The sequence below is a fragment of the Myotis daubentonii genome, chromosome 2 (genome assembly GCF_963259705.1).
Source record: "Myotis daubentonii chromosome 2, mMyoDau2.1, whole genome shotgun sequence".
NCBI lineage: Eukaryota > Metazoa > Chordata > Mammalia > Chiroptera > Vespertilionidae > Myotis > Myotis daubentonii.
The window spans coordinates 137,047,410-137,062,410 of NC_081841.1; the positions used below are offsets into that span (position 1 = coordinate 137,047,410).

The 15,001-nt window shown below is 37.6% G+C and overlaps 1 protein-coding gene across 2 annotated transcripts in view; it reads left to right on the forward strand.

Annotated features, from left to right (window-relative positions):
• EPSTI1 (epithelial stromal interaction 1) overlaps positions 1 to 15,001 on the forward strand; it is a 116,907-nt gene that overhangs the window by 43,144 nt on the left and 58,762 nt on the right. For both annotated transcript variants that reach the window (XM_059684709.1, XM_059684710.1), the window contains exon 6: positions 1,875 to 1,948. In XM_059684709.1, the coding sequence (XP_059540692.1) occupies positions 1,875 to 1,948 (74 nt within the window). The remainder of the gene's footprint in view (positions 1 to 1,874; positions 1,949 to 15,001) is intronic.

The window sequence follows — 15,001 nt, forward strand, 5'->3', positions numbered from 1 at the left end:
GCTATGAACAAAGGGGTGCATATATCCTTTCTGATTGGTGCTTCTGGTTTCTTGGGATATATTCCTAGAAGTGGGATCACAGGGTCAAATGGGAGTTCCATTTTCAGTTTTTTGAGGAAACTCCATACTGTCTTCCATAGTGGCTGCACCAGTCTGCATTCCCACCAGCAGTGCACAAGTGTTCAATAGGCAAGATATTTTTTTAAAGACAGTTGTGTCATAGCAACCAAAAACAACAACAGTTCTTAGTTATTTAAGTTGGATTAAAAATGTCAGAGCCATAGTGACAATAATATCAAATATAAAGTTCTTTGTCTCTAGACTCTCCAAGCAACCACTTTATTTATTTACTAGGGGCCCAGTGCACGAATTTGTGTACCTTGAAAGGAACTGTGGGTTGTGAGGCAGCGGTAGCACAGGGGCGGGTCTTGGCCCATCTTCTGTGCCCCTGTCTGGCTCCTCCCGCTGCAGTGCCCCCATCCTCTGTCTGCTGGCAGCTCCATTCCCTCCACCGCCGCTCCCACGTGCTGCAGGTGCCAGCCCTGCTCACACCTGCTGACTGCACAGAGTGACTGGGGCCGATGCCAGCAGTGGTTGCAAGCGGGGCTGGCACCGTCAGCAGGTGTGAGTGGCAGGTGCTGCCCCGATCACCCCTCAGGAGCAGGGAGAGGTAGAGAAGCCCTCAGGGATGATCAGGGCTGGCAACTGCTGCTCACACTGCTGATGGTGCCGAGTGATCGGGACTGGCACCAGGCACTGGCAGTGGTTGTGAGCGGCGGCTCCGGCGCTGGCAGCGGGTGAGAGCACCAAGTGGGACTGCAGCATGGGAGCAAAGGATTTTCAGTAACCATCAGAGGCTCACCCCGATGACAGCGACTGGTGCCTGCCTTGGTCTGGCACCCCTGCTCACCTGCTCCACCATCCCTCCATGGCCGACACCCGCCATGTTCCACACATGCCCCCTGGTGGCCAGCGCACATCATAGTGATGGGTTGTTCGGTTGTTCCAGTTGTTCTGCTGTTCGGTCTATTTGCGTATTAGCCTTTATTATATAGGATTTATTTATTTATTTATTTATTTATTTATTTATTTATTTATTTATTTATGTTTAATTTTTTATTGATATCAGAGATAAGGGGGAAGAAGAGAGAGATAGAAACATCAATGATGAGAGAGAATCATTGATCGGCTGCCTCCTGCACACTCCACACTGGGGATCAAGGCTGCAACCCAGGCATGTGCCCTGATTGGGAATCAAACTGTGGCCTCCTGGTTCATGGGTTGATGCTGAACCAGTGAGCCACACTGGCCAGGTACCAAACAACCAGTTTATAAAAAGAATTCGTTTCTATTTAAGTGATGGCTTTTTAATGGCATTTTTTCTGTTGAGTCTCTCAGCAGCTTTAAGTGTCTGATTCTAAGTCAGAAGGGAGTTGGGTTGACTCACTGAAAATCTTTTTCTGAATGTTTTAGTATATGTAAATGTTGTCTGAACTATTTAACCAATTATTATAATTTTAATTTAACATACTTGGTGTGGAAATTTCATGTTTCCCTTAGAACATTTTAAAAACACTGCTTAAAATATAAATGTTGTTGTCATTTAAACTAAGGAATAAAAATTTGAAATACTGATTGTGTAATTATACCAATCAGGTTGAAAGAGGGGGAGCCAATGAAAGAACTGGCTTCTCCTGGCTTTCAGTGTAGTACCCATGGGCCGTAGGAGGGATGCCATCTTGGAAGCCCTGGTAGTACCGTATTAGACTATTGAGGCCGCTAAAGCCTAATGATTTTGGCCACTGGGTAACGTGAACATCATGATTCTGTTTAAGTTTCTCTAATAGATTACATTTTTATATTTATAATTTCAGAGCAAAAAACTAGAGGAGAATAAAAGACTTCAAGAAAACCTCAGAAGAGAAGCATTTAGAGAGGATCAGCAATAGTAAGTTTATGCTTTCAGAACTTTGTGCCTTTATGACCATATTATTCATTCTGCTAGGTGGTGGTAACTTTTCAAAACATCTGGTATTTGATTATTGGCTGTTATATTAATTATGTAATTGAACTTCTTCATTATGTAAGCGAGGTCCTAAGGTTGGAAATATCTATACTCACCAAAGTATTAAAAAATACTACTAAAAAGTAGTCATTTGATTAGAAATATTACTGCTAACGCTAAGGAATTCTTCATTATAAATAACTTGGAGGGCTTTATTTTTTGGTGACTTGGGGTACTTCTGATTATATTGAATTCCAAGACACTGACATAAGGAAGCGGGTGTTTGAAAAAAAGAACCAACACAGAATCTAAACTAACTAGGCATTTATCTGATGGATTGAGGACTATCACACATGGGTATTTTTGTAGACAAGAATTGAGAAATTAATTAGCAATTATTGGCAAAACTGCCAATTGGTGGTCATACACTAAGGTACTTTTTCCGGTGTGATTTGTGAATAACAGCAGCTAACACGTACAGGACTACTAACTACTGTGCTGTATGATGTAGATAATCTACTCTGTTATATAGGCTTTAAAGATAGGCTTGTATGCTAACTCTATGTAGTTAGGTTACCTGCATACTGCTTAAAAGAGTAGACAAAACCAAAGGAACATATTTCCTTTGGTTAATGCCAAATGTGGTAGAATTCAAACCAAGCTGATCTGGGTTCAAAGTCCTAGTGCTGTTTCCAAGATAGGACCCTGGACAAAACTACTAAACCTCTTTGAACTTCATTTGAAAAAAATTAAGTAGGTTTGATAATCTCCCTACATAGGCCTATCTGTGAGGATTAAATAAAATATCTTCTGTAAAGGGCATAAAAGTGCCTGTATATTTTAGGGACTTGAAACTTTTTATAGAGGTCCTTGTTGAATGGGATCAGACAACTTTGATTTTGCCAGGACTGTGCAGAGATTTTTGGCCCATGAGACCTAGTCATTGGCCTAGTACACTTTTACATGGATTGCTCTCTGACTCCCTCCTCTCTTCTCTTCCCATCATTGTACCTCCTTTGCAGAATTTAAGGTTATTCTGGTGTTGGGGTGAGCATATATAACACCCTAAATCATGCTGCTCTTATAAGTACAGCGTGTTCTTGTTTTCTCATTTCACTGAAATTATTCTGCCTCTACGGTAAGCAGCTCCTCCTTGCTTTAAGACTCAAGAGGTAGGAACTGGGAAAGAACATTGTCAGTGTTTCACTTTGCCCCTAAGCAAGTTAGGTACTTGGCCTCCAGTACCCAGGCTAGAAAATGAGTGGGGGATGAAATGGGGTTGGGTGGAAGTACTAATGAATGACATTATCTTCTCTAAGTTAAAATAGGCATTGCCGCCTTAGCCGGTTTGGCTCAGTGGATAGAGCGTCGGCCTGCAGACTGAAAGGTCCCAGGTTCGATTCCGGTCAAGGGCACATGCCTGGGTTGCGAGCTCGATCCTCAGTGGGGGGCGTGCAGAAGGTAGCCAATCAATGATTCTCTCTCATCATTGATGTTTCTATCTCTCTCTCCCCCTCCCTTCCTTTCTGAAATCAATAAAAATGTATTTAAAAAAATAAAAAATAAAATAAAATAAAATAGGCATTGTCCTCATTTGAGACATAGAATTCACACCTTGTCTTTCCCTACTCTTCTTCTAAGGTAGGCATGTGGGGTGAGGGAGCTGGTAGAAAGCTAAACACCAGAAATTTTCTGTCTTAGAGAGATGGCAGGAGAGAGGCAATAAATGAAGGGCTCTATTATTGAGCTCTATTTATGGGTAGAGAATAGATGAGAGTTGTAGCCTAGAGATACAATAAGAACAAATATATTTATCCTGTGGCATCCTAGTTTTACACTAGAAAAAGGGGAGGCCTGCTTACCAATGTGGGGTTGTAGGTAAGGACTGGGAAGTTGAATGAGTCCTTTTCCTAGAGAGTTTTAACATGGTAAGGTGAAGGATGAGCGATAGTTTCAAAGGACATGGAGACTGTGTCACCCAATTCCTTTCTTTCATAGTCTTCCAGCTTCTTGAATTTGCTTTACTGAATGCCAGAGATCAATCATCCTTTTTCTTTGAAGAAAAATGTTATACCTGCAGCCACCTCACAACCATCAGTGGAGCTGAATTCAATTACACGCACATTTCACTCTTGATCTTTCTTCTGCTTATTGTGAGAGTCCCAGTTAACCAAGGAAAAGAGAAGTTGGCTAAAAATGTGAAGTATCTCAAATTGATTTTTAAAGCCTATTGAGAAGCACAAGGAGTGTATATTTATAAGTTTTTTAAAGAGTATTTTTAACTATTTTGACATTAAAAAGACCAATAGTTCATGAAAGGGATGACTATTATAATAACTAAAAATATGAAAGGGACTTCTTAGAAAAGATGGAAACTCTGTATGAGAAATCTTGGTAATACCTTCTTAGAGTCAGTTTGTGGGGAAAATTTGTCTAGGAGAGCTGTTAGAATTTTAATAGTGCAGAGATTTCATCTGCTGTTCTTCATCTTTCCCCCCACCTTTCTACCCCAAAATTAGATTCTCATAAAACTGTCAAACCAAAAAACACAAAGTAGAAACACAAGTAAGAAATTCTTTCAAACTAGTCAATACCTCATGTCCTTACCATTTTCAGTGTGCTGTGATATGTGGTTCAAATAGCAAACAAGGAACGTTTTTGTTGTTGTCCTTGTTTTTTCTGTAGAGAAGGGTGATCATGGACTTGAGAAGACTGTAAATCCAAGTTGCTAGCGAAAAAGCTCATGATGGCATCTTGGGGCACCACCACGGGAATCTTAATGTGCTCTTTCTTAACACCTTGTTCCTGACTTCGTTCATTTGCTCCTGATTATTTTTAGTGTTGTCAATTATTTAGCTAACAGGCAGAAAACTAGGCTTTTATTGACATCCAAAGGGACTCTCCTGAGTGTAATAATGAAGGCAGTTTATTGAATGCCTGTGAGGTTGCTTTCTAATTGTATGCATTAATCTGCCCAGGCAAGCTGGCTGAAAATACCCCAGCAGATTGCACGTGCAGATGGAGCACACAGGATGGTTTTTATGAAAAGACCTCTGGAATGTACTTCTGCAGTACTCTCCTTTCCTTAAAAATCAAATGACTGTGAAAATTTCAATTGGCAGCTGAGAACAGACCAGATTAATGGTGCATTAAGTCTGCTACTGTGGCTGGGACAAACTCAAATTTCACAATTTAGCATTAGTTCTAAGATTCGTGAGCATGAAAGTGAAGGGTAGAAATTGACATTTAACCTTGGTGTAGTTTTCACTATTATTTTTACTCTCTGTATATATTTACTACTTATAAAAGGTCAAATGTGGTACTTTTCAGCATGGCCTTTTCTATTATCAGTATTACTAGATTTAAGGTTTTGAAGCAACAGTTAATGAAACTTTTGTTGTGGATCTTTTTTTATATATCAAGGGAGGATATTGTGATTTAGGTTATTTAAAACATTAAGTAAAACCTTAGTGTTAAAAGTTTTAAATGGAATTTATATTGAGGATTAGAGTCATCTTTTAATCATTTTTTGATGGATGTAGAGAAAGTTTAAATTTTGAGCCTATTTAACCAATAGTGGGGTCTCAGGTAGGATTTGTGGGGAGTAGTCAGATGCATTTTGTATGTGAGTGTTAGGAAAAACAATGTTTTCTTAGGGATTTGCTGAAAACATGAGAATTGTGCATCTTTTAAAATGTTAATTCACATCTAATAACCATTAAATGTAATAGGTTATACATTTGTGTAGTTTTTTTGCAAGTATAAAGTACTGCCCTGGGCAGGTGGCTCAATTAGTTGGAGCATTGTCCCATACACCAAAAGGTTGTGGGTTGGATTCCTGGCTAAGGCACATACCTAGGCTGTGGGTTCCATCCCCGGTCAGAGTGCATGTGAGAGGCAACTGATAGATGTTTCTCTCTCTCTCCCTTTCTCTCTCTAAAATCAATAAACATATCCTTGGGTGAGGTTTTTTGCTTTTTGTTTTTTAAGTGCTTGGCTTAGTTAATTTAAATAACCAAAGTAATAATAAGCTGCTGCTGTATCATTAGGGACCTGTGGAGTGTCAGGTATACTATGCATAACATATATATTTTTCATTCAATTTTTAGATTAGCCCTACTAGGGCTATATCATCTTTATTTTACAGGTAGAGGATTGGGTAATTTAAATTGCTCAAAGTCGCAGAGACAGTAAGCAATGTAGCCAAATCTTGGTCTAGAGAGGTGAAGGGTTAGGGAAGAGAGGTAATAACATCTGCCCAGGGTGGGGCGATAAGCACTGTAGCCACATGAGGGACCTGTGGAGAAGACTTTAGGGTAGGTCAGTGCAGAGAGAAAAACTTGGGCAAAGTTGACTTCTGTTTCTTCCTACCAAGATCTAAATTTTATCTAGCCAAAGGAAAACTGAAGAAGCATGTCTTTTCTGATTTTTCTTATATGTAAATAAAATCCTCTTCCAGATCCAACTGGGTTAGTACCACAACTAAACTTACTTGTAGGACACATGAGTTTTTGTGACTTCCCTGCCTATGCTCTACTCCTAGGTACAGTTTCCAATATTTCTAGGGGGGAAGGAGCTCAGTTCTTAAAAGCCAAGTTTGAAAAAATCTTGGAATTGAGCTCATTTCAAAATAGTTCCTATTTCTAAACTGCCAAGTACCCCCTTGTGCTGAGCCTGTGGATTGTAATGTGGGAAGTTTTCTGCCATTGGAGCCATGCATTTCTTTTATTTCCATTTGAATAATAGTGTGATTAATTCCTAGGAGGCACATCTTCATCTATTTTAGTTTCTTAGAGCAGAGGAGCTAGACAGGTCTGCTGAATATGCATAACTAGGCCTCAAGTTTGCCTTCTAGTATGCTCACAAACTTCTAATGCCTTTCATGGGAGCTTCCAAAAGACACTTAAGGGCTAAATTGATCCCTTATCCATATGGTAGGCTTAAATCCAACCTCACATTTTATAATCCAAGTAAGGTGAATCAAAAGTCATGCTTTTCATAACTATCTTATGCTAATGAAGTGAACTTATAGATACAAGAATTTTCTATTTTGCTCAGTATAAGACTGAACTTTTTATGGGAAATCTGATCTGCGAGAGTCTCTGCCTCCTGAATGTTAAATCATGTTGATGGTAAGATAGTATCAAAATTTTCACCCACTCTCAGTCTTCCTGCTAATGTCCTAGTGCACCTGACCTCATTTTCATTCTGCTGCCACCACCTTCACATAGGTATTTATCACATGCCGCTTGCATTGTGGCTTCTGTGTCCTCGTCATCCTTTGGACTACGGGAACAGAGTCAGAACTGTCATCGTCAAGAGTCTCCTCCTCTTCTCATGATTGTCTTAAATGTTTTGTCAGATTTCATTCCCTAAAGCACAACTTTGGTCATGTCCCTACCCTACTCTAAAAGCCTCGATTATTTCCCATTGCTCATAAAATGAATTCTCAATGCCTTAGCCCCACGTGGGCCACCTTAGTAAGAAGATGTCATGGTCACTGTAGTAAAGATGTATTAGAAATGACTGATAAGACAGAGCTGGCCCTGGGTCAGGCGATGTGGAGGGAGGGTTTGAGGCAGCAGGGCTTTGCTCAGGAAGCAAGGGTAATTCTCTTTTGGTATCTTAATCAATTTTACCTAAAGGGAGGGGGAAGACGTGAGTGAGATTAATTCTGTAATTGATACAGAGGCAGTAGTCACTCATATTAGTCAGAATTTTGGGGTGTTCGGTCACTATTGTGGTTAAGAAAGGTTCATTTTGTTGTTGTTGTTGTTTTTTTGTTGCTCGCTCAGACATGTGATGGAATAGTCTTATTTTTCTCATGACCCATCACAGTCACAGAGTAACCTCTTTGGATGTTGCTATTGTATGAAATTACTTTCAACAGGAGAGCATGAGGGCCAAGCTCTGAGTGCCTGGCTGTCAGGGATTGTTTCTGTCTTTCTCAGTATGTAGTGAATAAATGGTAAAAGATAAAAGTTTATTTCAAAATTATTTCACTTAATTATCTCATCACTGGAACCTGGTATCAGTGCTACCCCCTTGGGAGGGCAGATCTGGGATTAGACTGCCTATTTGGGTTCAAATTTTAACCTCTCTGCTTACTAGTTGAAGAACATTATTTAACTTCTGTGAACCTCTGTTTCCTCTTGTTTAGCATGGGGTGAGGCTAGAAATTGTTGCTAGTGCAAAAGAAGGTTAATCAATATAACCCATGTTAGAAATCTAGCATAGTGCTTGGAGGGCAAAGTGAAGAGAAGTATGAAGGGATCCAAACAGGCCAGCAGAGGAAGTGAGAGAGAGGGATCAGCTGACTCTGGCCCTTGCCCCCAAGGACAGAGCCTAAGAACTTGTGGACACAAGATCATTCACTAAGAAGGCCCCGGGGCACTGAAAGTGCTCCTGATAAACATACTGTCCCTGGGGAAATATGTTTCCCCCTGCCCCCAACACAAGCTATCTGCATCACCACGTTTATCAGTTGTATGTGAGTTCTAAGATCCTTACTGAAAAACAAACAAACAAAAATACCACAAAAGGAACTCTGGTCAAACAAATAATGCATCCAAGAAGGAGGAGGAGATAACATACCAGAACAATTCTGAACAAAAAAGGCAGTGACAGTTCTGACCAGTGTTGCTCAGAGGTTGGAGCATCTGCCCGCACACTGAAGTATGGAGGGTATGATTCCAGGTCCAGGGCACCTACCTGGGTTGCAGATTTCATCCCCAGCCCAGGTTGGGGTGCACACAGGAAGCAACCAATCGATGTGTCTCTCTTTTTCTCTCTCTCCCTCCTTGCCTCTTTTTCACTCTCTCCAAAAATCAGTAGAAGAAATATCCTTGAGTGAGGATTAACAATAAAAAATAGTGATTAAAAAAAGAAAGACAGCAACATTTATGGTCAAGTATATGATTGTTTTATATATTTTTTTAAAAAAAATTAAGAATCAAGATTAGGTAAAATTAAAATCATGGAAGATTTTAGTCCTAGAAGAGGCAGAAGGAAGAGAGGGGCATAGAAAGTAAATATTTGTTTCTTTGCATGAATGAATGCTTGTAAATTGTAGATATTGATATAAAAACATATATAATTACGTATTTTTATGTTTAATTATATATGTATAAACAGGATATATAAAATAAAGACTTTAGGAGAAAAAATACAACAAATGAAAATTTGATCATTACAACAAAGGCAACAAGGTGGGTGGACCTTTTATACGCAATAGTCAACAATCACATAAAAGGCATATAGGCTAGCTTTCTTGTTAAAAGAAAAGCTCTTAGATTACATTAAATAAAACTAGCTATATGCATAGAAAATAAATATCTAGCTATAAGCTATGATAGGAGTTATATATAAAACAAAATAGTTGAAAATAAAGGTATGGTCCCTATGTTCATAGCAGTGCTATTTACAATGGCTAAGATCTGGAAGCAGGCCAAGTGCTCATCAGTAGATGAATGGATAAAAACAGCTGTGGTACATTGACACCATAGAATACTATGTAGCAGTAAAAAAAGAAAATGATCTCTTACCCTTTGAGACAGCATGGAGGGACCTGGAGAGTACTGTGCTAAGTGAAATAAGACAGTCAGAGAAAGACAAGTATCACATGATGTCACTCATATGTGGACAAAATGCAAAATAGATCCAGAGACATTGAAGCATGGGACAGACTGTGGAACCTCAGAGGGAAGGCTGGTGTGGGTGGGTGGGAAGAGATCAACCGAAGAACTTGTGTGCATATATATGCATAAACCATGGACACAAATAATAGTGTGGGGAAGGTGGGATAGATGGGGTCAAAGGGAAAAAAGGGGACATATATAATACTTTCAATAATAAAGATTAAAAATAATAATAAGTAACACACTAAAAAAAGGTATGGAATATATATCCATAAATGCTAACAAAAGGAGGCAGATGTAGCAATATTAATGAGACAAAATTGAATTCAAGGTGAAAAGCAATAGGATAAAGGATATTTTATGTAGATAAAATATATAATCCAAAAGATAATGTGAATTATAAATCTTTATCAATATAGATTTTAAATATATAAAATAAAACTGCTGAAGTCTATAATATAGATGGGTTTTCCAGATTTCCCTTTTATTTAACTAATTCTCCATAGAAATAAATAGATTAAAATGAATTAAAAGGAATTGCTTAAGGAATATGTGATTTAAATAACAATAATTCCACAGTATTAGGTAGACACAGTTACAGTGTTGTAACCAGTATGTGAAAATGCATATTCCTTACAAATACCGACTTAACTACCATACTACCATTGGCCATAACTAAGTCCTCAGACTCTCTTTAAATCCCAGAAAAAAACCCAAATCCTAGAAAGTCACCATTCTTAAGAAAAAATGTAATAAAATTAGATATTATGCAATAAGAAATTTAACTCTATCCACTTAAAATATTTTTTGAATTACCTTCTGAAATGAGCTTTAGGGTAAAAAAAAAAAATGAAACCAAAAATTAAATTACAAATTACTTCGATATAAAAGAATATAAAATTTAAAATATCCCATGCTAAAGTGATAGACTGTGGCTATAAAGTGATTTACAAAAAGTAGGTTTTTAAAAGTATTTAGTAAAAATGAGAATAAAAGAAAAAGCTCTTTACTAAAATAGCATTATAACCATAAAATAAATACAAATAAATAAAAGGAAGGAATAAATAGAGAAATTTTTAAAAACATGATGAAATAGAAACATTTTTATGATCTATAAATTAAACTAAGCTTTTTGTTTCTTTGTTTGTTTTGAAAATTCTGATAGAAGAAACAAATTTTGATTTATCTGAGTAAGGGATAGAGAAGAATTCCAAAGACACAAAAGGAAGCATAACCAAGATTCTGGAAGAGAAAAATACTATGCTCATTTCTAACTGTTTAATTAGGAAATGTGGGTGCAAAAATTATTTCCTGGAAAAATATATACAACTAGATTTGATGTCTGATTACAATAAAAACTATAAATGGAAGAGAAAATGTAGTTTGACCCTACCTAAAAAAGATGCTAGACCAGTTGGTTTTATCCGTGAGTTCTACCAAACCTTCAAAGAAAGTGATAGATTTTGTTTGAAATCATAAAGAAGGCAGCTTTCCAGTGTAGTCTGGAACAGGATGGCATGAGTGCTTGCTGTTACTGACCCTGATTTTTAGATAGATAATTAGAGACAGTTTCTATTTCTAAGAATGAAATAAAGAACTAAATATTGGAAAAGAAGAAAGTGCCTCTGATTTTCTTTCTAAAACTATCCCAAAGGGATCAACTAAAGAATTATTAAAACTAATACAAATAATTCAACTCAAATGAATTAATCTCAACTTATATTCAGACATTTCTGTCTTTCCTATATGCCATAAAAAGTCCATTATGAAATGTAATTGAAAGAAAAATTTTATTTACAATAACCATGCACACTATAAGACAGGGGCATATAAGTCTAATACATAATGCATATAAAATAAAATACCTAAAAGAAGGTGAAAATAAATATATACCATCTATTTACTATAAAGGGTGGATCAAATCAAGGATGATATTTCCCTTCTTGTTAATGTTTAAATTAAACAGGACTTCTTGTGGAATTTGATAAACCACTTTTAAAGAGAAAATATTCAAAAATAGACAAACTTAAACATGAAAAATTGAAGTGACATGAGAGAGGCTTGTTGTACTAGGTGTTATATATGCTGTATAAAGATATGATAGTAACAAAGTGTTCTTGGCATTGTAATAAGTAGATTTATTAAATGAGAGTCTATAAACAGACCCCAACAATGGGAATTTAGTATTTAAGTTATTGTTAAAAGGTCAAATCCATTTCAAAAGGACTGACAATTTGACAAGTTGTATTGAGTCAACACAATCAAATATAATGAAGAATGTGTAGAAACTTTTTGCTAAGCCTTATCTATAACTCAGAAGCCATAAAGAAAAAGTACAGATTTGACTATAGAATAACTTAGGATAGACATCACAGTGAACAAGGGTACAAGTAAGTGATTGACTAGGAGAAAATATTTGCCTCAAAAGTAATAGACAAAGGCTTACTTTCACAAAGAACTTTTACAAATTAATAAAGAAAAAGACAACTCTAGAAACCTTGGCAAAGGGCTTGAAAAAGCAGTTAAGAGAGAATAAATATAAATCAATGAAAATATTCAGCCTCACCAATTACCAGAGAAACACAAATACAATTTTTATTTCTTTACACTGACAAAAACACAAATGAGTTGGTAATAGTTAGCATTAGGAAATATGGTTTCATTTATTCAACAATGAGCACCTGGCATGTGGTTAGCACTGCATTAGCTTAGTAGGTTCTAGGCGTGTGTTGTGAATAGAGAAAACATGGCTCCATGATCAAATGTGGAAATTCTGATAATAAACAAGCTAACAAAGAAATACACAGCATAACAGACTATGATAATTCCTATGAGGAAGCATAGTGGTAGAGATCAAGAACAATGGGACCGGGAAGGGAGAATCTCTGTAGGATGATAGGGAAGTCCTAACTCTGAGAAAATGGCATTTGAACTGGAGGTAGAAGCATGAGAAGGGACCAACCATGCTGAGAATCAAGGAAGGGAGCACTGGGCAGAGGCACCAGAGGAAAGCTGGTGCCGGCAGCCAGGGGAAGGAAGGCCTACTCTTGTACGAATTTTGTGCATCGGGCCTCTAATATTTCATAACCTGAAAGAAAGTTGGCATATGTGAGTTGAAGTGGGAAAAGAAAAGAGAAAACATGAAGTTGACAACTTAGAAAGGTGTCAGACATCATTCAGGCTGTGGTGCAGGGTTGAGCCTAGATTTTATTCAAGCCACAAGGATAAACCTTCAGAAGCTTTTTATTCTTTTAAAAGAAATGACTACTCTATTTTGCTGTGTTGAGAATAGGTTTGAGGAGACAAAAATGAAAATGGAGGAGCCAGTACAGGCATAGCTTGTTCTATTGTGCTTTCCTTTATTGCATTTCACATATATTGCGTTTTCATCAACATTCAGGCAAGACCCTCCACCAACAAAAAGATTACAACTTGCTGAAGATTATGGTTAGCATTTTTTAGGAATAAAGCATTTTTAAATCCAGGTATGCACTTGTTTTATTTTTTAATCCTCACCTGAGGATATGCTTTTATTGATTTTTAGAGAGAGAGAAAGGGAGAGAGAGGAAACATCGATGTGAGAGAGGAACATCATCAGTTGCCTTCTATACACACCCCTACCAGGGATCTAACCTACAACCTAGGTATGTGCCCTGACCAGAAATCAAACCCATAATCTTTTTGTGCACAAGACAATGGCCCAACCATCTGAGCCACTGGTCCAGGGCTGCACATTTAAAAAAATATTTTTATTGATTTCAGAGAGGAACAGAGAGGGAGAGAGATAGAAACATCAATGATGAGAAAGAATCATTGGTGGGCTGCCTCCTACATGACACCACTGGGGATAGAGCCCAAAACCTGGGCATGTGCCCTGACTGGGAATTGAACCATGACCTCCTGATTCCTTGGTCGACATCCAACCACTGAGCTACACCGGCTCAGCTGGCTGAAAATTTTTTATACATAATGCTATTGCACACATAATAATCTGCAGTATAATGTAAACATAACTTTTATAAGCACTTGAGAGCCAAAATAGTTTGCCTAACTCACTTTATTGTGGTGGTTTGGAACCAAACTCACAATATCTCTAAGGTATGCCTGTACAAACATCCCTGCAGTAGTCAGGTAAGAGTTGGCGGTAGTTCAGATTAGGGCAATGTCAATGCGGAGAAGAGTAATACAGCAGTCTCTCCTTATCTTCAGTTTTTCTTTCCTGCAATTTTGGAACCATGGTCCAAATTTTCAGAAATAAACAATTTGTGAGTTTTAAATTGCACACCATTCTGAGTAGCGGGATGAAATTTGGTATTATCCTGTTTCATTTGGCCTTAGATGTGAATCATCCCTTTGTCCAGCATATTCATGCTGATTATGTTACCTGCCCATTAATCACTTAATAGCTGTATAGATGATCAGAGAGAGACCACATTCATGTAACTTATATTATACTATAGTATATTTTATAATAGTTCTATTTTATTATTAGTTATTGTTTTTTAATCTTTTACTGTGCCTAATTTATAAGTTAAACTTTATTGCAGGTATGTATGTTCAGGAACAAACATAGTATGTGTGAAGTTGATAGTATCCATAGCTTCAGGCATCCATTGAGGATCTTGGAATATCCCCCATGGATTGGGGGGGGGGGGCGCTATGGTGTATTTTGCATGAAAATCAATAAGACATTTTTGAGGATGAGGAAGAAGGAAGAATCACAGATAACTCCTAAATTTCTGATTTGATGTACTGGATGTATAATGGTGCCGTGTGCTGAGATGAGGACTATTAGAAGATCAAGTTTTGGGAAGAAAAATATCAAAGGTTTGCCCTTGTCAGTTGGTTGGGCATCTTCCCATACACCGAAAGGTTGCTGGTTGCTGGTTCCATTCCCAGTCAGGGTACATGCCCGGGTTATGGCTAGAAGGTGTGCAGGAGGCAGCCAATCATGTGATGCTCTCACATTGATATTTCTATCTTCTCCCTTCCTCTCTCTCTAAAAATCAATAAAGTATTCTTTTAAAAAGAGAAACATGTCAAAAATTTGCTTTTTAAGATGCTACATTTGAGATGCCAGGGAGATAGCAAATGGGAAGTTGTACATATGAATTTGGTGCTTGGGTGAGTAGGTAAGTGGGAGGTAGAAGTTTAGAAATTCTGAGCATGTAAATATAAAGCCATGAAAATGAATAAAATCACTTAAGCTGTGGTACATATATATAATGGAGTATTACTTAGCCATAAAGAAAATAAATCTTGCCATTTGGGACAATATAAGTATTATCCTATCTAATAAAAGAGAAACATGGTAATTGGCGTACGACTGCTACCCTTCCCATTGGCTAATAAGGGTGAT